Source organism: Filicampus tigris, chromosome 10, assembly GCF_054856515.1.
Source record: "Filicampus tigris isolate MCC_2025a chromosome 10, RoL_Ftig_1.0, whole genome shotgun sequence".
NCBI lineage: Eukaryota > Metazoa > Chordata > Actinopteri > Syngnathiformes > Syngnathidae > Filicampus > Filicampus tigris.
Genome location: NC_141226.1, coordinates 14,218,134 through 14,243,879, shown reverse-complemented (window position 1 = coordinate 14,243,879; position 25,746 = coordinate 14,218,134). Strand labels below are relative to the sequence as shown.

The following is a 25,746-nucleotide window of genomic DNA, read 5'->3' as shown; positions in this document are numbered from 1 at the left end:
GATGTTTATATACCTTAATTTTATCCAACTCTTTTGCCAATCGTCCATCTGGTTCTGCAGCGTTTGTTTACGACCGTGCGCGTGTGCGTGCGTGCATGTGTGTGTGTGCGTGTGTGTGTGCGTGTGCGCATCTGTGATTTCCTGGGATTCTCCAATAAATACTCTGACTTGCAGTTCCAGAGTGTAACCAGATCTGTCCTTTGTGGAGCTCCTCCGTCAGGCTTATACCGGGAGCAGATGTTCGAAAAGAGGGGCTTCACCTCCCCTTCATATTGGTTTTGATGACAACCACAAATATGATGGCAAGAACATGTCAGCTCAGTTCGTTCACGGACAATACCTTGAAGACGAAGAACATTGTTTTAAGCTTAGCAAGAGAACTGGTGTGGAAATGCACAAGGCAGAGCATCACAGCCAGGGGCAGGGGCAGGGGTAGACAGTGCCCACCCACGGACACAAGCTGCCCACCCAAAGAAAACTGGATGTAGTTCTGACGGCATTGTCACCTGCATGTCCATACTGTTCAGTTGTGGATGTCTTCTAAGTCAAATAAAATCAAATCAACTTTTATTTGTTTAGCCCAAATACAACAACAGTTATCTCAATTAAGGAGAAAACAAAACACGTTTTCAGGTGCAGTAGCCCTATGCTGGATTTCGACCTACTTGAGAATTGTAGCACTTTTTTGCCCCACCCCCCAGGTAAGACAAATGCCCACCCACACCTGGCATCCTGGTAACACCACTGGTCACAGCCCTTTAAACAACAGGCACTGACATCAGAGCCACCTCACTGGAAGTCATTGCTATTGATCTTCTCAGAGAATATGTCCAATAATTTGGTCTAACTTTTGAGAGCTGTTTCTAACATTTTGAAGGAATAGGAGGTCAGCAAAATCTTAGAAATGACTTTCAAGGGTCATGACGTGGTGGCCTGTCGGTGTACATAAAGTGTAGTGTATGTGTGTGCGTGTACAGGCCTAAATACTTATCCTCCTTCATATCAATGCGTATAAGACATTGTTTGAATTAGCATAGACTCATGTTCAGCATTCAAACATTTCACAAGGATGCAATGCTGTTTGCTTTTTTTCAAGAATGTGTCACTCTAAAAACAGTTGGATTAAAAATAACACAATTTTGGGTCAAAAACGGCCCAATCTACTACTTAGGTCAATTTGACCCAACTTACTGGGTTATTTTGCAGAAAGCAACTCCCAAAAATGTGTTACTTTGTACAAAACAACCCCCAAAACCGAGCTGTTTTGTACAAAACAACTCAAGAAGGTGGGTCAAATTGACCCAATTTGTGGATCGGTAAATTTTTGACCCAAAATTGTTTTATTTCTAATCCAACTGTTTATATATATTTTTTTTTTAGACAGGACAAAAGTTTCTTTTCTAGTTTTTTTTTTTTTTGGGGGGGGGGGGGGGGGGGCACATTGCAGCGTGTGCACGCGCCACACATAGAAGCGTTGCAGCCTTGAGCGCGCACCCTGACAGACAGCTCAAACCAGAGCAGAGTGGAGACGTTGGAGACTCTCAGCAGTCAGCAGCAATCTTCCTACACCTGATTTGCGAAGCTTTGGCTCTCTCATACGGACTTCAACCTCGCACGCTCGTTGAGAAGAAGATGTTGCTTTACGTGTCATGTGAGTGCATAAATATTTTACTTTTCTTCCAAATTTTGGGGAATTTATGTAGTGGGCATGGCACAGAAACTGCAGAAAGTAATCTAATTGTGTTACACCATAATTGTTCAGTGACAAACATTGCTAGCTATTTACATTTGTCATGAAAAGATTCATTTACACTGCACAATTCATGACCATGTGTTTTTGTTTATTGTTTACAATTTACATTTACAGTCGTATAGATACAGTATCAATACACAATTTTAGCGTAATAGCTGAATAAAGTTCATTCTTTCTCTATTTACTTTAATTAAACTCATTGATTCATTTACCTCAAGCAGGTTTTTCTTTAAGTTATTTGCCTGCAGTCTGCCGCCAAAAACTATTCAGTCATCTGAAGAAGGCGAAAAACTGCAGCCAAAACATGTCAGGTAGATAAAAACCTTTAAAAAAACTGTCGGCGATAAAAGAACCAACGAGTTTAAGTATCAATACACAGGTGTCCAACATCATGTGATACTGACGCTGTTCGATGTCGAATAACTGTCTTCTGTGACTGATATTGTCATGTATCATTGATGATCGTGTTTCACCCAATACATAAACTATTGCAAATTTGTTGCGCCGTGGTAATATCGTTGACAAAACATTGTATTATTTCCCATCCCAACTTTCTAATGATCCATAGACATAAACATATCACTGTTTATGTCCAAAAATGCACGTAACACACTGTTACAGAATTTTTTAGATTTTAATCCATATACTAATCTATCTATATTTTTTATTGATAACGCCCCCTGGTGAAAATTCCATCAGCCGCTACTGGTTATACTTATAACACAACATCAATCCTATTCGTTAACCTGTTTGTTGCGTTTGTTAGCATTAGCTAAACTGACTTTTGTAAGCTAAAGCTATAGGGTTATATAATAAATACACGTATAACTGTTTAGCTTGACATTAAACTTCAATGTCAATAAACAGCTTGAAGCCTATTTTTTTTTTAAGAATTGGAGAAGACAAACAGCTGCTTCTTGAAAAACTCATAAGGCAGTTCACTCGAATCTCAAGGCACCACTGTACATCTACCTGCTTCCAATGCACCAAAGTTCCTTTATTTTGCACATCGATCGATCGCATGAGGCCAATTAAGTCGCTGCTATCGCCATGATTTCACTCGGTCATAGCACGTGGATGTTGACAGTCCGTGTAAACAATTTTGAGGACAGAGGAGGAGCAACAGTTACAGGCCAGTAAAAGTCAATTTGTTACTCCATTTCTTCCTCTCAAAGCTTCTGTCCAATCAGGGGCGCAACTACCTACTTTCTGAGGGGTATGCAGACACACAATAGGCACCCCCCCCTCAACTCCCAATCTTGAAATGTCAAATCTGTCTGTTTATGAATACAACTTTAAAGTGCAATATAAGGCGGCATACCTTCTTATTTTATACATGGACCATGAATGACAAAGACCTCAAAGTGCAATTTAAAGCTGAAGTCAACCCAAAAATGTATTTACAAGAAAATGTTCTCTGTGCCTTAACTAGTCTAAACACGGCATTCTGATTAATATTGCATTTGTGGAATACGAGTTAAGCAGCAAAATCCACCTCTTTTTAGCCATCTCAGGGTAGCCACTTTCTGCCGCTTGAAAATGACATCACAGATACTCAAGGCAGGTAACAGGTAACAACCAATCATGACTCAGCTTCAGAAAACAGGTGATCCATGATTGGTTGTTCCCTTATCCCTAAGTAGCTGTGATGTCATTTTCAGTCGACAGAAGTGACATAATGGCCGCCCCCTGAGATGGCTAAAAACGGGTGGATTTTGCTGCTCAACTCATACTCCACAAACACAATATAAATCAGAATGCCGTATTTAGATTACTGGTGCTGCATACAACATTTCCTTGAGAAGAAAATTTTGTGTTAACTTCTGCATTAAGGCCCATTCTCTTCCTTTAAATTTGGAGGGTAAATTACGAAAATAAAACTAGTGTATGTCCACATCTTTTGAAAAAGAAGGAAAGCAACAACAGCTGTCAGACGCTTTTGCCAGGCAGGCACTCGTTGCTTTCAATTAGCGGTAGGTAGCCGCTAACGCCGGAGACTTGTGCCCTATCATACAATGATGGCGGAATTAACAAGCGGTTTCTTAGTGTCCTTAATTAACCTGTGAATATGATTTGGAGATGGTGTTGTGTTGATGTTGGTAGCAACTCTCTGATGGCATTAAACACTAAGAGCTAAGTTAAGTGAAGCTAGCCGTCATGCCACCACTCGCTGTGAGGGTCTACTTCAAAATAAAAGCTATGACTCAATGTATTCTTTGGGAAGCTTTTATTTTGAAGTTAGCCTTTGCATTGGCGGCGTGTTTGCAGTTTCGCTGACTTGTTTAAATGACCCCCCCGCTCGGTGCACTGTAAAAAGTACGCACGAGACAAAAATTGAGGAGTGCCGGTACTCCGTACTCCTGCGTACCGGCTCCCTCAAAGCACTGGCTGGCAGTCATGGAGCAGAGGTGTGCCTAATCAGTGATGTGCCTCTGTTATTGATCATATCATTACGCATGAGCAAACAGCTGTTAAATACATAATACCTACACAAAATAATTTTCCTCCCATCGCTTTGGCGCCCCTTCTGCTGCAGCGCCCCAATCCGGCGCTAATGGTACATACCCCCTTTTTGCGCCACTGTGTCCAACAACCTCCAACCCTAACACGAACCCTCGAACTCCAACTGTTCTGTAATCCTACCCTTACTTCGAACCCTCTACCTCTATTCCTAACCTTGACCCTTCCCTAATCCTGAAACCCTATCCTCAATCCAACTGTACCACCATCCTTATCACAAACCCCTCCTAAACCTAACGCCCAGCTGCCCTAAAGCTAACCCTCGACCCCTAACCCTGAATGTTTATTAAAGCACAACTTAGCAGGTCTCACAAGATGTTATTTTGAAAACGAGGGCCCTGAGCTCCACAAGTGTAAACTGTCGGACTGTGGCCAACTATGTGCACGACTGTGGACACACAGGGGGCTCATGGGTCGTTAAAAAAGCCCAGCAACGGGTTGTGAAAACAGTTACGTCATTAAAGTGTTATCTGGGCCTAAGAAGCTACAAGAGAGGATCGATATGCTTGCATCTCTGGATCCCAGTGACATTTTTCATGGACCAGGAGGCACGAGCGTTTGTAAGTCAAGAGCACACATTTGCTGGTTTTGAAAGGCCACAGCTGTGTTTAGCTAAACTCAGCCAGTGCATCTTTTAAAAGACGCCACATGAGACCGGGTTGCCATTTCGCCGTAGAGTGTGCTGGCTCGTGGTGGGCTTTGTGGGAAAACTTTTCTTAGTTTTACCGTAACACTTCTTCTTCATGGACTACAGCCCAGAATGTTTTTTCTTGCTGGTTGGACTCCTTATGGAACTTTTCATGGGGGTCTAGTGTGATGCTTCATAAAGTCTTTCAGTATCATTCGGTTAAAGACTAAGCTTAACCCAAACCCCTCATTAAGATATGGCACCCGAACCCCATACACAATTCCCAATCCCAACCCCAAAATGATTTTAACCCTAATGTAAACCTATGCCTAATCTGAGTGAACCTTGACCCCATAGCCATACCTAACAGTAACTCCTTAAACTTGGTTTATCCAACAGTAACACTACGGCAAGCTAAATCTTAACCCTAACCCTAGTTAACAATAATCCTAGCTCTAAACGTCAACTAATTCTAACCCCTAACCTTAAACCCAAACTTTAGCTATCATTCATCCCTGCTCCTAGCTTCAACAGCACTAACCGTAACATAGCTAACTTAACGTTAGCAAATCCTATCTGTTCATATCAATTAATCACACGTACAATTTTACAGTTAGAATGAATTACTTTATTATTAAAATAAACTTTTTACATACATATTTTAACATTGCGTTTAACTTCATTTATGAATGACCAGACCCGCCTGTCCATGTAAAAAATGTAACCCATGATGACAGAATTTTGCCCACCCCTACTCTAATCCGAGCAAATCTTAACCCCCTGACCCTAAACTGCGAACCCTGAAGCTCATCCATCTCCGCGGAAAACACTTTAAATCTTTCTAATTAGGATTGGCTCACAATTCCCATGCCTCCATGTTACAGGAAGGACCATAAAACTGTAAACCAGACTGTACCAGTAAACCACATGCGAGAAGCATACACTTATAGACCGGCTGGTCCTTCAGAAGTCCACTTACTCATCGTCTGAGCCGCATCCGCATTAAAGAACCCGGCCGGGTTGTACCCATGACTCAATACCTGCTGTAAATGACATCAGCAGCATATGAGTGAAGCCATTTGAGATGGTTTATAATTTTTCCCAACTTTCTGTGAACAAAAAACCTAATAGTCACAAGAGCTTTTCTTGTATAATTTTTTGTGGCATATTAATGACTTGCATGTGTTCTTTTGCCAGCAGATTAAAAATCTGTTGTGGTGCCTCTTGCAAAAGGGCTTTCCTGAACACAAACACTTGTACTACTCATTGGTGTAAACACTATGACTCCTGATCAAAGGGATTTTTCTTGGGTCGTAACTTTTTGGTGTCATGTTGAATTTTTGTTTTCCCCACACAGTGCCCTAAAGATGTCTGACAGCGGAGACCGAACACGTTGAAAATGTGATGCTCAAGAGCAGAAAGATGTTGGGGACGGCTTGACGCCATCCCATCGACAGCTAAGATGTGGCCCCCAGACTTCGAAACCACGGATTTCGGACCCACGCACTTCGGGCCCCCGGACGCTCAAATGACACTTCCTGGTTTCTTTGAAGATGTGGAGGACCACCAGGGACCGCCGTATTCTGGGGTCCAGTCGTCCATCCTCTCGGGTAGTGTTGGGGTGTTCTGTGCACCTAGAACTTCTATGGCCTCTCTGCATCTCGCTTGCAGGTCCAACCTCGACAGAACCGAGGAGGCATTCTCCACTAGTCCTACAACATCCCACGGGTTCTGCAATAGTTCCCAACCTACCCTTCCTCATCCTGTATCCTACAATCTACCCGGTTGGACCACATCTCAAAATAACCTGGAGGACCGTCTCAGCGTAAAACAAGAAACCACAGAGGACATCTTATGTGACCAGCAGTGTCTTTGGACGGACTGCAGCGTCACCTGCAAGAGTCGGGAGGAACTGGCGAGGCACATTGAAAAAGTGCACGTGGACCAGAGAAAGGGCGAGGAATTTGCCTGCTTCTGGGCCGACTGTATCCGACACCGAAAGCCCTTCAACGCACGGTACAAGCTGCTCATCCATATGAGGGTGCACTCTGGGGAAAAGCCCAACAAGTGCATGGTGAGTTGGTAAGATAAAGAGACCACAGACTTAAGGAGAAATATCCTTAATGAACGGAGACAAAAGCAAAGGAAAAGATTTAAGTTAGAAAAAGCTCAATAGATGAATACAAATGCATACCTGTCAACCCCGGGGCTGTGCGGAATCTTACAAAAGTAGTAATTTGCCCGTACATTTTTTGTATTTAATCTTACACAGTATCTATTTTTAATCTTACACAGTATTTATCGCTCAGCGGGAGAGGTGGGGGAAACAGAATGTATATTTCTATATAGAATCTTACACAGTGTTTATCCCTCAACGGGGGGGGTTATTGGGTGGGGACTTTGCCCGTGAAAATCGGCCGAAGTTTGCAGTCGGAATCGCTAACGGACGCGCCGGATTAGAGTTGAAATGGGCAAGACGAGATCGGTCTAACAAAAAAACAGTTTTTAATTTTTTTTTTTTCGTACAAAAATTGTTATACGGCGTACACAATTTGAAATGATCAAAAAATGTATAAAATACGGGGAAAACGTACAAGTTGACAGGTATGCAAATGTGATGGTTTTGTTGCAATTTTCTGCAGTTTGAAGGCTGTTCCAAAGCATTTTCCCGCCTGGAGAACCTGAAGATCCACCTGCGGAGCCACACGGGGGAAAAGCCATACGTCTGCCAGCACGTCGGCTGCGTCAAGGCCTTCAGTAACTCCAGCGATCGCGCCAAGCACCAACGAACACACCTCAACACAGTCGGTCTACTGTTTAACCCCCACAGCTATATACTGTCCATTTCTGGTCAAAACAAAAAATCTAATTTGGCTTCCTGTAAGTCTTACATATAAGAGCACATTTGTTTGAAACAAGCCTCACATTTTGTGATATGATTGTATTCCGCTGAAAATAGCAGCACTATTAGCAATTAGCAATAAGATTTGTTTGTAAATTCATTCTACATGTTTGAAGGTAATTGGTGGAAATGAGCAAAGACTGAAAACTACAGTATGTAGTTCCAATCGTGGCGATACAGCGTTAAACCGGTTGTCAGCAATTGTCCTCCTCATTTTTGGGGCCCTGGCTAAAACGGTGTCTTGTGACGGCCTTTAAAGTCAGGCATGAGTCGTGATGCGCCTTTGTTCGCTTCAGCAGTTTTCCGGTCGAATTGCAACGTGTTGTTAGCTAGTTAGCTATGCCTACACCCCAAGAATGCATCTTGCCTTTGGATAGTTGGCTGGCGTGGATGCTTTAAAGCAGAAGTCAACCCAAACATATTATTTTCAAGAATATGTTCCCAGCAGGCCCACTAGTTGAAACACGGCATTCTGATTAAGTTTGCGTTTGTGGAATATAAATTAAGCAGCAAAATGCACTCGTTTTTAGCCATCTCTGGGGGCGCCCATTTTGTCTTTTGTCGACTGAAAAGGACATCACAACTGCTCACCACGACCAATCACGGCTGACCTGTTTTCTGAATCTGAGCCGTGATTGGTCGTGGTGAGCAGTTGTGATGTCATTTTCAGTCGACAGAAGACAAAATGGCCGCCCCCGGAGATTGCTAAAAACGAGTGCATTAACACTTATTCCACAAACGCAATATTTATCAGAAAGCCCTGTTTCAACTCGTGGGCTTGCATAGAACATATTCTTGAAAAAAAAGATGTTTGCGTTGACTTCCGCTTTAAGTAAAATTCCTGGAAAAGTAATTTTGCTGACAACCTATGCTAAACCGTAAAGAACAAGGACACAGACACGAGAAGAACTGTGTGCAAAACATTAACAGATTTCTTGATCCTACCAGCACTCAGACAACTGCTTCTGCATAGTTGCATGATTTGATTCATTTTTAAAGATTGTGAAATCTCAGTGCCCGCCGAGAACCGATGCCATGAGCCATAATTAGTTTTACAGCAGCCAGCAAGCAATGACATCTTATCGGTGATCCGGCAAACTACACTAGTGAGTTGTTGTCGTAACAAGGAGCGAGAACGTTTCCCCCCCCCCCCCCCTTCTTATTGCGGCTTCATGCTGGCTGGCATGTTGCCAGGCGAATCAAGAGCTCGTGAAATGGACACATGCCAAAAAAACAAAACAAAACAAAAAAAAAACCTCTCCTGTCGTCACACTCTTCAGGTCAAAAGTGAGTGTGCTTAGACGGGGACTTGTTTGTTTTGGTCACTCCAGAATGCCTGCTGCTCAAAACAGTTCTTCCTGAAACATTCCGAGAAATCGGCATCCCCTGATCCAAATACCATACTTTGACAACAATATTTTTTTTTCCTGTAAAAAGTCTGTAAAAAACAGCAGCAACAAATAAATCCATATAGTCATATAGGGGGAATAGTTATTGTATATTTGTGTTTTAAGGCTGCAAAACCACTGTTGTCTGTTGCCACGTGTCATATTCATGTCCAGAAAGTAGAAACCCTGTCACAGTTTGCCTTTATTCACAGGTGCTTCTACTCAACAGGCGGATAAATGAGCTCTGTGGGAGTAGAAGCACCTGTGGCTCAAGCCAAACTTTGGCAGATTTACCATTTACTTTCCGGACCTGGATTTGACACCTCTGGCCACGTGTGATGATTGACATATAATAAGAGTGGATGAAACTTGACATGGGTTTAGCTATGATGGTAGTGGAGATCTACACTCTGTCTAGTTTAAAAGGTTCACAACTAGTTTAGTTGTTTCAGGTTTATTTTGAAATTGGACATTTTCTTTTGTCCACATCAAGCTTGCTGTTGTCCGGCACATAAAATCCATCCGTGGCTGTTTTTTTTCCCTCACAGAAGCCGTACGCCTGCCAAATCCCCGGCTGCACCAAGCGCTACACCGACCCAAGCTCTCTGCGGAAACACGTCAAGACTCATTCGGCCAAAGGTGTCCAGGAGGCCAAGGTACAACAGTGTAACACTAATAGGAAGCTTTATTTCCAATTTTTTCGCATACAGATGCGCATGGAGGCTTACCCTGTCTTACTCTGTGCTAATTTTCCAAGTATTAGACCTAGGAAAAGTAGTAATAGACCTTTTCCAAGCAAACCGCATTTTATCCTTTGACTCAAATGTAAACGTCTGAAAAATGACATTTTCAGCCATCAAAAACCATCCGGAGTGGCAATCAATACGTATCTCTACTCTACGCTCATTTTGTTCGTTTCTGTGGCCTTTACCCGGAAGCTATGTTGCCTCTCGTAAGTATTAGGACCAAGAAAAGTAATAGCTCACTGGTCCCAAACAAGCCACACATGTTCTCCTTTCATACAACTGTAATCAGTTGAGACATTTCTCCGTATTGGTGCCCATCTCCTGGTATTTTACGGATACAGATCACGAAATATTGAGGGGCAGTGTTGCAATTCAAAGTATTTGATTTCGAGAAATGACAGACCTTCCGGGCCTGTCTTTGCATGAAGAAGTGGTGTTTGAAATCAGCACGTCTCTGATCCAGTAGGATGAAATGGAGCTTTACACACACATAATTAGGAAATTGGGATGAGGGAACCTATTGTTCTGTGCTATCTGGAGCTGGTTTGTTGTCTTTGGAGGCAAGTGACACACTGAGAGGCTCTGTTGGTTTTAAGCACAACCACGTGTGAGTTCGCGTGCCGCAACATGCGCCAAACTGCACTTTGAGGATTTAAACCTGGAACCACACAGGATGAGGACCAGGAACAACATGGGATTTGACCCTGAAACCGCAAAGGATTATGACCATAGGATGTGCACCAGTGAGCACATAGAATGTGCACCAGGAAGAATGGACGTGGAACCACTTAAGATATGGCATGTGGTTCCAGATAGGATTTGGACAAGAAACCATATGGGATGTGGACCAGAAACCACATTGGGTATGGACCTGGAACCACAGAATATGGAGATGATTTCAGAAAGGATTTGGAGCTTGTTATACTTAACTAAGGAACTACATAACACTTGTACCTTTAACAACATTACATTTACCATACAATTTGTACCTGGAACCAAATTGGATTTGAAAATGGTTACATATTGGATTTGGACCTAAGCCACATAGGATTTGGACCAGAAACCACACCTGATTTGGTCCTGTAAAAACATTGGATTTGGAACAGGACCCACACAGCATTTGAACCTGGACCCAAGAATTCCGTCCAGGAGCCACGTTGGATTTCGGAGATAGGATTTAGACCAGAACCACACCTAATTTGGACTTTTGACCAGATGCGCGTCAACACTTGTTATCAAACCAGACTGTTTCATTCTCACCTTTTACAATTGCCTATTATTATCAAAATGTTAACTCCATTTTGTCATCCTTACAGGTTCACATGTACTCAGTACCAGAACCAGACCTTTTGAATGGCTCAGCTCTTCCGGGCTTAAAAAACTTCCCAGGTACAGAAATGGTTGTTTTAAAGTGCTCTGTAAATACAGTTGAGTTGAATTGAGGTATTCAACCTGTACACAACCTATTAAAACGGGGATTTTCTTTTCCATAAAACTGCCTCCACCAAACCCTTGATGTGGACTAATACTCAATTGTCTCCTTCAGGTACTTACACAAACGGAGGTAGCTCAGACTGTGTGACTCCCCGAGTGGACATCCACTATCTCAGCATGGAGGAAAGCTTCCACAGGTCTGTGAAATGGTTGACTTCTATTTTCTTTTTGCATATTTCTTAACTCTGAGTTGTCTGACATCTGGGGTGTTCAACTAGAGGTTCCAATGTGGTTATGTTAGTTGACATGTAAAACCTTCAAGTCTGCTCTTCATTAAGACAACTGGACTTCAGATGGTTTGGACATAGGAAGTGAGTAAGAATGTTTTGTCCAATGAGATGCAAGAAGAGTTGGCTGCCCACCATCAGGCTGATTTATGAAGCCCCCAGCAGAACGCCAGGTCCCCCACAAGAATGAACGCTCCATCATCCATCCAAATCCCCTTTATGACCCCCCCCCCCCCCCTTCCCCACTGCATATCATCCCTGCATTTGCTATTCTTTGTGCACTTGGCAGCCTTCGGTTTCCATGTTGAGTCAGAGTGTTTGTGCACAGTCAGCACATTCCTGGATACACCCCCCTCAAGCTAAGGTGGACTCCATATTGTGCAGTAACGTTTTTCCATTGCAGGAGATTTTTTTTTTTAAACCCTAATTTTTTGGGGAGGACCAACGTTTCTTTGGACCTATTGTCTAAATTTTGTCATTTCTGATTCTACAAAAAATCTTGGGGATTGCTTGTATTAGAAGCAATCCGTTTGTGTTACTTATCTGTCTAGTAGACAATGACATGGTTCAAAATTGGTTGGAATCTGACACATTTTTACATTTGCTTGAGAAGGACCCCTGTCAATGCCCGAAAAGACTCCAAATGGACTCAGACTTCAAACCTGTCGTTTCAAGCATAGCGTCTGGAGACTGTTTTGTGGATCGACTCATGATGGACATCCCTATTAAACTATGTTGGGGTACTGTCGAAAGAGTCATTTGGTCCAGCCGTGATTCCTGCTTGGGGAGTTGGAATCACGTATCTTGATTCCTCATAACTGGATGCACAAAAAAATGTCTCAAAGACTCATGCCAGAAACTGAAGATCAAATCAGCCATATTGCTTTGAAGTAGCCAATTCGCACTCGGGTCCCCACCCCCATCTCCTCTTGAAAAGTTAGAAAAATCAGCCCCTGAAACCAGTTTCTCAAATCAATGTAAAAGTGGTTGGACATGTCAATAATCATGGGACCCACAAAAAAGTCTATAGGACCATGCCTGAAATTGAACAGGGAGACAGCCATTTTGGTTTAAAGCATTGCAGTCATTTTGCATTTAGTCACACCCCCAGGAGAGAATTTTTATACACCATTTGTATTGCTATGATTCACTTACATGATAGTTTGTTTAACAGGAGGACCGCACTGTTTATGACGTCAGATGATGCCCGACTGCAACAACAAGGTAGTCATGGCAACCAGCTCACACAACACCAGGATCCCAAATACGGCTTCACTCCAATTTGACTCCGCTTTGCTTTAGCGTTTCCCAGCGGACTTTGTGGGGAGAGGTGGGCGTCTCGGCCAGTCGTTGACGGAGGTTTTGCCGAACCGTCCGCTTTATTCCCACAAGTCTCAGCAGCGCCCCCTGCAGGTAGGGCTAGTGAAAGAACAGAATGTAGTACTCAAGGGCCTTCGACAAACAAGAATTAACAATTCATTCAGTGATTCTTTTGTGCACCACAAGAGGGAGCCCATACCACACTGATAATCACTGGATGAGTGCATACAAGATTAGTCACGGATAACGTGCCATTTGATGCTTAACCAAGTCACGTGAAGCTGTAATTTCCCCCCCCCCCCCCTGCAGCATTTGACTTGATCCACGACGTAGATGACGACAACTTCCTGTTCCACACGGGAACTGTAGACTGCCGCCTTGGTATTGTGGCCGCCGTCTGCCTGGACTCGTGACCACCCTGCGGGAAAACCAGGAAAAAACAAAAAACAAAGCCTGATGTCTTTTGGGGTCCGGTTTTGCGACATGGTATTATTGCATTTATTTACTCAACTGTAGATGGGGGATAGCTGTTATGTTCAGTGCCCCAAAAAATCCAGGAGCTGTTTTCTTCTAAATTTCGCCATTAAAAGCACTTTAACTGTTATGCTTGATAAAGTCTGTCAGTGAAGTTGCCGCAACTTGTTAGGTTCAATTAGCAATTTATGGAATTTGTGCTAAGCTAACTTAAAGCCTCAAAAAACATTTTTATCTGTTTGTTAAAAAGTGCACCTCCATTGGTTGTAATTTGAATTTGTTGCAATGCTGCCATCTATTGTGCATTTCTATAATCACACATATGGTAGACTTGCCAGTGCATGCAGTCATTTGAGAGGGTGTCTGTTGGGGAGGGGGGCTTGAATTTTTTTCCATAGGAAAAACGTTTTTTTTTTTTTTTTTTTTTTACAAAACATATACAGCGTTCTCTTGAAAAAACAACAACTTTTTTTTACCATTAAAAAAAAAAATCCTCCCAAAAAAATGGTTAGCACATCTGCCTCACAGTTCAGAGGTCGTGGGTTTGAATCCGGGCCCGGCCTTCCTGTGTGGAGTTTGCATGTTCTCTCTGTGCCAGCGTGGCTTTTCTCCGGGTACTCCGGTTTCCTCCCACATTCCAAAAACATGCATGGTACGTTAATTGGACACTGGAAATTGCCCGTAAATGTGATTGCGAGTGTGAACATTTGTTTGTCTCTGTGCGCCCTGCGATTGGCTGGCAACCAGTTCAGGATATACCGTGCCTACTGCCCAAAGACAGCTGGTGTGTGTGTGTGTGTGTGTGTGTATGTGTATGTGTGTATATATATATATATATATATATATATATATATATATATATATATATATATATATATATATATATATATATATATATATATATATATATATATATATATATATATATATATATATATATATATATATATATATATATATATATATATATATACAAACAAAACTTGAAAAATACAACTTTATTCTCATTCCCAATAAACTTATATGTATCATTTCCTCCAACCCCCTCCCAATACTTACTGCAATCGCAGTACTTTTCCCATGAAGTCAAATGACAATCATAATGCTCTGAAATTCTGAAATTGAGTTAAGCCTCGGCGTTCCTGTTGACTTTGTAACGTAACACAAGTTCCTTCTTTTCTGATTACGCAGTGCTCACAACTTGTACTCTTCGTTCTTTTAAATTTTGTATTTCACACCCAAAGCAGTTGTTTCATCAAGTCTTGATGAAAGTGAGCGAAGCCACAGGATATGTCTCCACATTGTGTCACTTCTATAACGTCAGTTACGCTTCAATATTGATTTCCTTGTGTACGTGTGTTCGTACAGAGATGTTTCCATTAACTTTTCAAAACCGTCTTTTATATCTTAATAAATAATGTGTATATATCAGTATCACTGTGTTTCAGTTTGTGCTTGTTCATTTGACTTTTATTTCAAGTAAATAGTAGTGGTTTACTGTGTGAAAGAGCAGCAGTGGAGTTTCCAGTTGCCTTCTTTTTTGGGGGGGTTGAACTTCCCCTACAAGTGTCAGAAAGTTGTCTCACACCTTAGACTTGTTGGTCACACACCAGTAGCAGAAAAAGGTAAGCGCCACACTTTCTTACCATAGACAATTGATCAAATCACATAATTTCTTTTGTTAGGGTATTCAAGTACACTAAAGATTAGTTTCCAAATTTCTATTCATTTATTTAATGAATTCTAGGTATTATTTTTTTATTTTTTTTGTAGAAATAAAATACATTACAAAATAAACACAGTTAAAACAATGTATATTTTACAATAATGGTAAATTAGTACTTTTGTCTGTAGTTTATATAGATCAAATTTAAATGTATATATTTTTTTCATCTATAAAAGCAACCTTACTGCCAAATGCCGGCATTTTCCTTTGGTCTTGGATGAATCTTTTGTTGTAAAGCCTAAAATAATTTGATATCAGTACATATAAATGCTGGAACGCATGTATAGCAATATTGATTTTTAAAATGTTTGCCGTTTTTACAGTATGTGTTTATCTTTTGATAATATGATTATAACATTAATTTAGTGTTTGGGTCTGACTGCCACTCATTTTTTTTGTTCTAAAGTCTATATAAATAACGTTGACTTGACTTGTTCTAATTTAAACACAATCTTCCTGCCAAACACAGACATTTCCCAGTGACTTTGAATGTTTTTCCATTGAACAACCGCTTTTTTTTTTTATCTACAGGACATTTATTGCCTTGATTTTTTTAATGAAGGATAATAAATACAAAAATATAATAGTTAAGAGTAACTATGGACTTGAATGACGAATAAGAGCTGTCGAAAGCGTAAGATTTTAGTGGACTTTTGCATCTTTTGTAACCTGGCCAAATGATGCAACACAGGCTTGGCCAACCATGTTCCACATCGTCATTGCTTTTAAGTGTGATTAAAAATGAAAGACACTTTTTATTTGAGAACACTACAAGAAAATGTTATTTTGCACCAAAATTATTATTTTCTTTAAATTATTCCTCATTTGTTTGCCATTCTAATACGTCCACATTTCTCTGCTGATTCAAACCACTTCAAAACCAAAATATTCTATTTCGCTTAGTGCTGACATGGAAAACGCCATTGACATGCTAACTGTTAGCATCGACAGTCGCGATGTTGGAATCGTTTAATCAATTGATAGTTGCACACAAACGGTGGTGCAAGTCAAACTATTCCAACTTCAAGTCTTCCATTTAACATTTCAACAATTCAATTAATTCCACAGTTCAGCGTTAGCTCTTCAGCAATCTCACGCAATTCCCACACACATTGCATTCTGTAATTTTATTTAAAATCCTCACATAGTTTTTTTTTTTCAGAGAAATTGATAAAAGGTCATCGGTCAACTTAATGTTTTTTGCCTATTTTTAATCGCTAGAATGTCAGATCAAGGGGAAACGATGTTCGAGCCCTCGGGTTCTGATGTGTCCGCTCAACCACCGCCGCCACCGTACGAAGAACCAGTGCAGCACGAGCCGCCGCCCTACTCCCAAGACTTATTGGAAGACGCCGAACCCAAAGGTGAAACGACGGGTTGCGACGCAACAGAGGGCAACCAGTCCTGCCCCGAAACCAAAGCGGAGGGTCAGTCGGATGACGTCCCGCTGGCCGAGACGTCAGCTTTTGACGACAAGACAGTCAGGAGGGCGTTTGTTCGCAAGGTATGGATGTGATAGAGGCCTAGCCAAATGCCTGGGAAGGCAATATTATTTTAGGAGGAGAATGAACGTCTGCCATTTCCGGGTCATAGCTTTCAGTGTTTTTTTTTCCCTCGTCAGTGAAACGGGCGGCCATTAGAGGGCAGACTATGCCTGTGAGCACAATACTGCAGGGAGGGAACGCACATGAAAAAGAGCACTCCAGTCTTGCTTTTTAAAAGAACCCAACGCAACACGTCAGCCGAGACTTGACCCGGTTAGGGACGATTAGAGGGACGGATGAAAACCTAGCTCCGTCCTTGCTTAGTCCAGCTTTTTTAAAAGAGTTCTCATCCTCCATCCGACCGTCCACAAAATGGGTGTCCGTCCGTCTGAAGGATAGAGATTGAAATGTGTTGACTGGTGGCAGTAGTGTGCGGGATAGATGGAAAGAAAACTTTGAGGAGTCGATGAATGAGGAAAATGTGAGCGAAGGAAGAGTAGAAAGAGGCAACTGTAGTGGACCAGGAAGTAACAATGATTGGTCAGGAAGAAGTTAGAAAAGAAAAATGGGAAGGCAATTGGTCCTGATGGTATACCTGTGGAGGTATGGAAGCATTTTGGAGAGGTGGTGCTGGAGCACATTTTTCAAGAACAAGGGCGATGTGCAAAGTTGCGGGTAATGTACTGATTTGAGGAATCAAATTGACGAGCCACGCTATGAAGTCATTGGAAAGAATAGTGATAGGTAACCCCAGGGCAGAAGTGAGTATTTGTGAACAACTGTATGGTTTCATGCCATGGGAGAATACTTCAAATGCATTATTTGCCTGGGGTGAAAATAGACTTCGATAGAAAAAGATGACATGCTGTGGCGACTCCTCACGGGACAAGCCCAAAGGAAAATAATTACTACGTCTTTAACAAAAGAATGATCAATTCATCTAGCAAGATTAGAACTTTTTTTTTAAGAAAAGGAATTTGTTTTCTGAAAAAATATTTTTTTTTCTTTTCACTTTAATAACATATCATCAAAATGACTTCTTGAAAAAATTAACACTTTTCTTGGACACATTTTCTTGAAAATCTATTTGGACTCAATACGTTTATTTTTTACTCTAATAACAACATTTTCTTTATAGTATGACTATCATGTTCCAATTTTTTCAAAAATATAATTCAACCTTTGCATGAAAATACAACTTTATCCTCAATACTATTATAGTAATATTTTTTTTCTCAGAAGTACAACTTCATCTTTACGCCAACAAAATCTATGACTCAGTGCGGTTTAATGGGTGTGTCCCCCTGTAGGTGTTCTGCATCTTGACCCTGCAGCTGGTGTTTACGTTCAGCGTGGTGAGTGTGTTCACCTTCTCTGACGTGGTGAAGAAGGCGGTACAGAGGAACATTTGGGTCTACGTCAGCTCCTTCATCATCTTCGCTGTGGTCTGCGTTGCACTCAACTGCACCACATCACTCCGACGTAAACACCCCTGGAACATCATCTGCTTGGTGGGTGACCCCCAAATTCCTAATATATAGTGCTGCTTGGTGCTATGGTGTTCCTCAGGCATTAACTCTAGAACCCTTGTTATTCCCTTTTATTGGCTTTTTCAACCCCATGGTTCCGTCAAATGATTGCCATGTCAGTATCGACTTTTAGCCCTGGCATCCTGCAGGGTTCTGCTGTACAGTGGGGTTAGGGTTTTAAGCCTAGGTTAAGGTTTAAAACTACAGTTAAGCAGAGCTGGGCACTTGACCCTTTTGTGCCGGTTCATCCTCTGTCCGTGATTTGGGTCGTACCCTTCCGTCCTCATCCCTCCCTAAAAATTATTGTCCTCTGTCCCCGTTCAACCTGGTCCTTTCAAAGCGCTTCCGTCCTTGCATCCGTCCTTGCATTCTGTCTACCATTATTGCGTTTGTGGAATAAGTGTTAATCCACTAGTTTTTAGGCATCTCTGGGTGTGGGCATTTTGTCTTTTGTTGACTGAAAATGACATCACAACTGCTCACAACGACCAATCACGGCTCAGATTCAGAAAACAGGTCATCCGTGATTGGTCGTTGTGAGCAGTTGTGATGTCATTTTCAGTCGACAGAAGACAAAATGGCCACCCCGAGAGATGCCTAAAAACGAGTGCATTTTGCTGCTTAACTTATATTCCACAAACGCAAAACTAATCAGAATCCCGTGTTTCAACTAGTGGGCCTGCTGGGAACATATTCTTGAAAAAAAAAAATGTTTGGGTTGACTTCCGGTTTAAAAAAGTTCCGTCCCTGGGACGGAATGCCCAGCTCTGCAGTTAAGGCGTCAAGACAGATTCAGGGTTGAATGTAGGGTTTCAAGCAAACGTATTTTTATTTTTTTGTTTGTCCTCAGGCCATTGTGACGCTGAGCCTGTCGTACGTGGTGGGCACCATGGCCTCCTACCACGACACCCGCGCCGTCATCATCACCATGGCGACCACTTTGGCCATCTCCCTCACAATCATCGCCTTCTCGGCGCAGGTCAGGTTTAACCCGGGTCGTGCCCATTTCTAAGAACAGCTCATACTTATGGGACTGATTATCGTGCAGACACGCTACGATTTCTCCTGTTGCTACGGCCTGCTGCTCATCCTGGCGGTGGATTTGCTGATGTTTGGCTTTTTCTGCAGCTTCTACTACGCGTACATACCTCAGGTTTGCTACGGCTGCTTGGGCGCCCTGCTGTACTCTATGGTAAGAACGGGAACGACATGTATCGAAGTAGGGTTGCAAGCCTAGATTAGCGTTTCATGTTAGGGTTTAGATAGAAACCATTAAGAGGCAACCAGTTCAAACTAACGTCAGTTGCTCAGTTCCTTCAAATTTCAAGTTGGGTTAGGGTTTCAAATTAAGGGTTCAAGATAGGGTTTGATTTTCAAACTAGTGTTAGGGTTTCATGCCGATTTCAAGTGATTTTATTTTCCCCCAAATTAAGGTTTCAAGGTTGTGGTTCCAAGGTAGTACGTACTTGGCTTTCAAAGTAGGGGTTCAAGACAGGGCTGGGATATAAAAATAGGGTTTAAAGACACGTTTAGGGCTTCAAACACGCTTTAGGATTTCAGATTACATTTTTAAAACAGAGTTTAGGTTTCAAAGTAGGATTTAGGGTTTCAAAGTAGTCTTTGAAATCAGTGGTTGGGTACAGTTTCAAACTCGGTTTAAGGTTTCAAATGATGTTTTCAAAAGAGAATAGGGTTTGAAGTGGGACCTAAGAACCGTTCAGACTTGCTGTTGTCTTCCTGGCTCAGTTCCTGATGTGCGACTGCCAACTGATGATGGGCGCGCTGAGCTATCGCCTGGACCCCGAGGAGTACGTCAGTGCGGCTCTCATGATCTACCTGGACATCATGCTCATCTTCATCTACCTGATGGGGAGGCACTAAAACCCTCCTTCCCTCCCTCCCTCCCGCGCGACTCCGCCTTCTCTCGGCATTCCGTTCTGCTTCTCAACAGTCTTTGCACCATTCCTCAACACATCACAGCCAGACATTTTGTGGCTATGAATGAAAAAGGTCCAGTTATTCAGCAACACAAAACATCCCATTCAAATATCATTTTTGAGTTTGCATTTACCTTATACTGTACGCCAATTAATACTCTATTTTTTATATTTTCTACATGAGGTTTAGGGGTTCCAAAGCAGGGTTTCATTTCAAACTAGGGCTAGGGTTTCAAAGGAAGACTTCATGTCAGGCTTAGTATTTCAAAGATTTGATTTCAAACTAATGTTAGGGTTTTCAATTTGGGTTTGAAGCCTGGGTTGGGGTTTCAAATGAGGGTTTTAAACCTGGATTAGGGGTTTTGGATAGGTTTAAGTGTTTTAAAATTGGGTTTCAAAGATGGCTCAGGGTTTTACACAATTGGGTTAGGATTTCGAGTGAGGTTTAAGGATAGAATTAAGAACTCAAAGTGAGGTTTCAAGCTTGAGTTAAGATTTCCAGTTAGGGTTTCAAGCCTGAGTTATGGGTTGTTAATTTGGTCTTCAAGATTGGTTTAGGATTTCATAATAGGATTACGGTTCCAAGACTGTGATAATGTTTCAGACTAAGGTAAGTGTTTCAAGCCAAGTTTAGTCATTCAAAGTCAGGTTTCAAGACTGTGATAGGGTATAAATACAGAGTTAAGAATTCAAATCAAGATTTTAAGACTGAGTTAAGATTTCAAGTAATGGGGCGTTCAAACTACAGTTAGGGTTTAAAATTAAGGTTTCAAAGCTAAGTTAGGATTTCAAGTTAGTGTTTTAAAGTCTGGTTTCAAACATGGGCTAGGATTTCCAGATTGGATTAGGGTTTCGGAATCAAATGTCCAATTTTGTAAATCCAAACAATAACAATCCCGACAAAATGCATCGTATATTAAAAGTCTACCCACCCCTGTATATATTTATCAGACCAAATTAAAAACCTTTTCCACCTTTAATGTGTACTTGGAGTAAATCGTATTTCACAAGCAGATTTTCACATGAAAGTAGCTTGGATGATAACATTTGAATTTATTGCGACATTCCTTCATGTGAGGCATGTTAGAAAGCAGTAAAATGTTGTAAAATGGCATCACGCTGTTCCATAAAGTGCTGAAGTTACCACAGGGAGGCGTAGTTGAAATGGACCCTCAGCAGGTAGCGCATGCGCGCTTGCGCCGGGTTGTATACAATGAACTCGTTGTACAGGAGCGAGTAAGCTCCGCCCCTAGATGACCCGGCCATTTTCTGCGTCGTCTTGACGCCGGGACCCATCGGAACCGTCACGCCATTCCTAAGAAACGTCGAAGAAAGAATGAATACTTCTGTTGTATTCATTTCTCAGGTACAGCAATAATGAACCTGGGTCAATTTGACCCGTAAACATTATTGCTGCTCTGAGAAATGAACCAACAGGGGGGTTAAACACCTCAGATCAATCATAGCTGTTGCTCTGGGTCAAATTGACCCCAACAACATTACTACTATGCCAAAGAAACTAAAGTAACAGGAGGGTTAAACACGCTATGGATCAAATTGACCAGGGAACATACAGAACACTGTTGGGAACATTACTACTGTTACTGAGAAATAAAACTGTTTGATTTGACCCAAAAACATCATTGTTGTTCCCATGGCTCAAACTGACCCAAGAAACATCACTATTGTTCTTGAGGAATAAATTGAAGAGTGTTAAATGTGTGCTACGTTAAAATTAACCGGCAAACATTATTGATGTTCCTGGGAAACAAAATTAACAGTGTCCCTGCAAATGACCTGGGAATAATAATGCTTTTCCTTGATTAATCTCCCTTGGGTCAAAATGACCCAGGGATATTATTCCTGTTTCTGAAGAAGAACCGCACAATGGGGTTAAAAACATCCTAGGTCAAATTTAACTGGCCAATATTATTGCTCCCCCCCACCCCCACATTACTACGCCGGAGAAACAAACCTAACAAGAGGGGTTACACATGCCCCGGGTCAAACTGATACAAGAGCAGAATCGCTTTCATTGTGTTAAACACAGAGGTGGGTCAAATGGACCCAAGAGTATCTTTTCATGAGAAACAAACATAATAGGAGGGTTTACCATGCCCTGGGTCGAACTGTACTTCTTCAGAACAACATTAATTCTCCTGGGTCAAATTGACCCGGGGCATTGAGAAACTACTTACAGAGTGACACAATTCTGGGGGTCGGGTCCGGTCCGGCCAATGCCCTTGGTACTGTGTTTGCCCGCCGGCAGATTATTAGCGTTGTAGTCTGCGTCCAGCAGCTCGTTACTGTCTCCCAGGGCGACCTGCACATACACGTGTCAGTGACCAGTCGTACAAATGCAGACGAGACACGAGTCCAATACCTCGCACAGCAGCAGCAGTCCCACTTGGTTGTGGTTCCTGGCGAAACAGTAGTTGGCGCTCTTGGACGACATGTCAGCAAAGTAGATGCCTTTGCCAAACTACAACAACAAAAGCTTGGATGTGTGAACAACTATACGCAGTAGCGCAAAGACCTCCGCCAAGGCAAGATAATCCAAACACCAAATTACACATTCGTCAATGCACACAAATTTTATGATTAACTACTGTATTGTTAATAGACAAACCTTGGTGGAGGGAAAACAATTCATCGTGTGCTGTGTCGAGTTATTATTAGGCCATTTTTTTTCAGACCAATAGCAGCACGAGGTCTCAACTCTTTAATAGTCGCCAATACGATACCAAAAATGCTTTCCCAAAAATTAATGATAGATAATTTTAAGAAAAGCCATATATTTCCTAATATAGCATTTTCCTTAAAATGAAATTTTAAGGAATCGCATGAGATTAATGGCACATATTTTTTCCACTTGTTCCTAAATTACATATTTTGTATAGAACACACAATAAAATGAATTTTAATAAATACAAATTTTAATAAATACTTAATGGGCATCTGTCACCATAAAACAGCCACAAGAGGGCAGCTAATAACTCGCAATAAGGCCGGGTATCTCAACTCAACTGTACTTATAATGCATTTCAAGAAAACCACTTCTTTATACAAAGTGCTGTACATGGAGCAAAAGTAAGTGTTGAGACTCATTCATTTCCCAAAAGCCTTGGCGTATGTCTGCGCTCACAAAATCATTTTTCTTACCATGTAACCTGTGACGGGAGCTTCGGGGGGTGCCACTCTGAGTCCCTGGCTGAGGATGCCCATCCAGTTGGAGAGACGGGACCCGTGCCACAGAAGCATCCTGGTTTAAAAAAAACAAAAAACAACAACATTTATGGTGAAAGACAGCCATCAGTTATCCCACCCGCTATTCCATTCAGACCTGTTGTGAATGTGCGACAGGAAGTTGCCACCCTCGCCGTCGCGGTCTACAGCGAAGATGTCCATCACGCTCATGGTGTAGTCGCAGTGTGTGGAGGCGTGCGTGGACTGCAGGTACTTTTCGATCACCTTTGCATGACGAAAAAAACAAAACTAATTGAAATCAATGACACGCTGGTGGAAAGGCAGCCCAACTCAAAAAGTGGACCTTATATTCTTCGCCGAGGGGATCCAGGGGATCTAGCTGGCAGTTGAGGGAGCGGTAGTGGCGGTCCAGAGGATGCTCGTCGCGGCCGTCGCCGCCGCTCTCCACCATTTTCACCGCAATCTGGATCTCGCTAAGGGCCTGGAAAGGTACATTAAAAAGGGACTTTTAAGAGCTTTGTGCTAATTTGAAGAATTCACCTTCATTAAATGTGCCCATAGGAGAGGGTGGGTCGGAGTAGTTTCAGACTAGTGTTATATTACACAATTTGTGACCTACTTGCCGACTTGGAATTGGAGATATGGACTTAACATTTTATTACAGTAGTCGTACAATTAGCGAGAAAGTCAAATTTAAGACTCTTTAGGCCACTTTTAAATTAAAGACCTCTTGTTCACTAAATTTCCCCACAAACCGTGAGCAACATGGGCACAATATTGTAATCACAATATTTGTCTGTATACAACATTTAAATGTTTACATCTTTTTATAAACAGAAGGGTATCTGCAGATGGATGACAAAATTAATACAACCAAATTAAGGACTTCTCCTTCACTAAACGTGACCACCAAAAGTTAGAGACAGGGGCGCAAATTTTTTTCACATTATAGATATTTTCATATATATACAGTAGGATATCTGCAGGTTTAAGGAAGCTATATGTACGGCTTTTTAAAACATATGATTAAAATAAATAAATAAATAAAATACCTCTCCTTCATTCAATTTGACCAAAATCTGCAGGCGAGACAGACTCTATTATCTCTATCAATATAGCACAATATGTTGAAGACTAAGATCTTTCATTCATTAAATGTAACTCTCAGGGGGATCCAAACATTTACATTAAAGCGCTGTCTACTTTAGCATACCAAACTCAAAATGCTACCTCTAACAATTCAATCTTCTTCTTCAGCTCGTCTTCCGTCCGAATGAGAGGCGGCGTTTTTAGTCTTAGAGGAGTAAAAGAATAAAGGTTAAAAAACTAATATTGGTAAACAAATATCGTCACCTTTTTTAAAATGATGGCCTAAGTCATATTTTGATAAACAGTATTTTTTTCCTCATGATGGTGGCCACCTCTGCTAAAATCGGCTACATCATTAGTTAAACAGATCATTCAATTCTACCCCTGAAATGAAATATATTAATAACTGTAATCAGTATTTGGTTCAGTTTTTTGTGTTTTCTGAAACAAAGTCAAACAAATAACTTGAGCCATTATTTTAGGACGGTGACAATATGTTAGTAAAATAAAGTTGTTTTTTTTCAACACCCAAAGTCATGCGGGATGCGAGTGTAGAACTGATTGCAGGCTTCCACCAGGTCACGGCCACCATCTTTCCTCTTCAGACAGGCCTCAATCCTCTTGAGTGCCGTGTAGCCGGCGCTGATCTGTTCCAAGGTTAGCTTGCCTGAAGTAGAACGCAATAGAATAAGGTTTGATTTTTTTACAATGAGACTGAGCACAAAAAGACCACCACTATATGTAGAAACTGTACGTGAATAATAACTGCAATATACTGTATGCAGATGTAAATACGAGCAGCAGCTTATTGCTAGCGTTAAACGTGTAGTGTACCTGAAGGGTGGGCATTCGATTGTTTTGGACTGACCAAGGGGAGCTTTGCGAGTGTCAAACTTCATCTCCAGCACAACCTCCTCCATGGCTTTCACATCACAGATGAGCTCAAGAAGAGACTGGACCTTCGCATCCAGGTTGGATGTCTTATTCGACGGTTCGGCGTCTGCGGGTGTCTGCTTGTCCTCCTGAACACAGGGAAACAAATGGAGAAAAAGGCCTGATGGGCATGACGATGCCAATATTCAGCGAGCCTCGTGGTCCAAAAACATTAGCTCGTTACACATAATTGTACCTTTCAAGAAAAAAAAGGTGATATTTCAAACAAATAACAAAAAGGGAGGAAAGGGGAATGTGGAAAACATGGAAAAGGGTAAACTGAGAAAGAAGAGAACATGGGAGAAAAAAAAAATATAATTTTGAAAAAGAAAAAAATATTTAAATGTAAAAGATAAAAAGGGGTAGGAGTAAAACTTGGAGAATGGGAA

The 25,746-nt window shown here is 41.6% G+C and overlaps 3 protein-coding genes across 10 annotated transcripts in view; 2 read left to right on the top strand and 1 right to left on the bottom strand.

Moving 5' to 3' along the window:
* Positions 1–1,506: 1,506 nt before the first annotated feature.
* LOC147140939 (uncharacterized) lies at positions 1,507–14,239 on the top strand. Its single transcript, XM_086042522.1, has 9 exons — positions 1,507–1,651; positions 6,259–6,975; positions 7,544–7,705; positions 9,740–9,847; positions 11,254–11,326; positions 11,484–11,568; positions 12,833–12,882; positions 12,961–13,071; positions 13,288–14,239. The coding sequence occupies exons 2-9, from the start codon at positions 6,364–6,366 to the stop codon at positions 13,389–13,391; spliced, it is 1,305 nt and encodes a 434-aa protein (XP_085898648.1). The 5' UTR covers positions 1,507–1,651; positions 6,259–6,363; the 3' UTR covers positions 13,392–14,239.
* A 513-nt stretch (positions 14,240–14,752) lies between these two features.
* On the top strand, positions 14,753–21,108 carry LOC147140938 (protein lifeguard 1). Of its 2 annotated transcripts, none has more exons than XM_086042526.1 (6): positions 14,753–15,077; positions 16,400–16,682; positions 17,973–18,173; positions 19,042–19,170; positions 19,320–19,383; positions 19,938–21,108. In XM_086042526.1, the coding sequence occupies exons 2-6, from the start codon at positions 16,401–16,403 to the stop codon at positions 20,309–20,311; spliced, it is 1,050 nt and encodes a 349-aa protein (XP_085898652.1). In that variant the 5' UTR covers positions 14,753–15,077; position 16,400; the 3' UTR covers positions 20,312–21,108. The 2 variants fall into 2 exon arrangements, with proteins under 2 accessions (XP_085898652.1, XP_085898653.1); XM_086042527.1 differs by having other exon boundaries at positions 14,781–15,077; positions 19,240–19,383; positions 19,938–20,218.
* Positions 21,109–21,157: 49 nt separating this feature from the next.
* The window catches only part of parp2 (poly (ADP-ribose) polymerase 2), a 16,256-nt gene continuing 11,667 nt past the window's right edge, over positions 21,158–25,746 (bottom strand). For all 7 annotated transcript variants that reach the window (XM_086042516.1, XM_086042518.1, XM_086042517.1 and 4 more), the window contains exons 9-17: positions 25,293–25,446; positions 24,953–25,091; positions 24,566–24,629; positions 23,679–23,816; positions 23,472–23,599; positions 23,291–23,390; positions 22,512–22,610; positions 22,327–22,451; positions 21,158–21,443 (exon numbers count right to left, since the gene is read on the bottom strand). In XM_086042516.1, the coding sequence (XP_085898642.1) occupies positions 21,269–21,443; positions 22,327–22,451; positions 22,512–22,610; positions 23,291–23,390; positions 23,472–23,599; positions 23,679–23,816; positions 24,566–24,629; positions 24,953–25,091; positions 25,293–25,446 (1,122 nt within the window). In that variant the 3' untranslated portion in view covers positions 21,158–21,268. The remainder of the gene's footprint in view (positions 21,444–22,326; positions 22,452–22,511; positions 22,611–23,290; positions 23,391–23,471; positions 23,600–23,678; positions 23,817–24,565; positions 24,630–24,952; positions 25,092–25,292; positions 25,447–25,746) is intronic.

What these genes read in the sequence shown, in the direction of transcription:
- LOC147140939 (XM_086042522.1), top strand. Translation starts at nt 6,364, where the DNA reads ATGTGGCCCCCAGACTTCGAAACCACGGATTTCGGACCCACGCACTTC. An exon ending in AAGGTGTCCAGGAGGCCAAG is followed by an intron (nt 9,848 to 11,253) that starts GTACAACAGTGT and finishes TCATCCTTACAG; the next exon opens with GTTCACATGTACTCAGTACC. An exon ending in TGCCCGACTGCAACAACAAG is followed by an intron (nt 12,883 to 12,960) that starts GTAGTCATGGCA and finishes GCTTTGCTTTAG; the next exon opens with CGTTTCCCAGCGGACTTTGT.
- LOC147140938 (XM_086042526.1), top strand. Translation starts at nt 16,401, where the DNA reads ATGTCAGATCAAGGGGAAACGATGTTCGAGCCCTCGGGTTCTGATGTG. An exon ending in CCTGGAACATCATCTGCTTG is followed by an intron (nt 18,174 to 19,041) that starts GTGGGTGACCCC and finishes GTTTGTCCTCAG; the next exon opens with GCCATTGTGACGCTGAGCCT. An exon ending in TCATCGCCTTCTCGGCGCAG is followed by an intron (nt 19,171 to 19,319) that starts GTCAGGTTTAAC and finishes CTTTTTCTGCAG; the next exon opens with CTTCTACTACGCGTACATAC.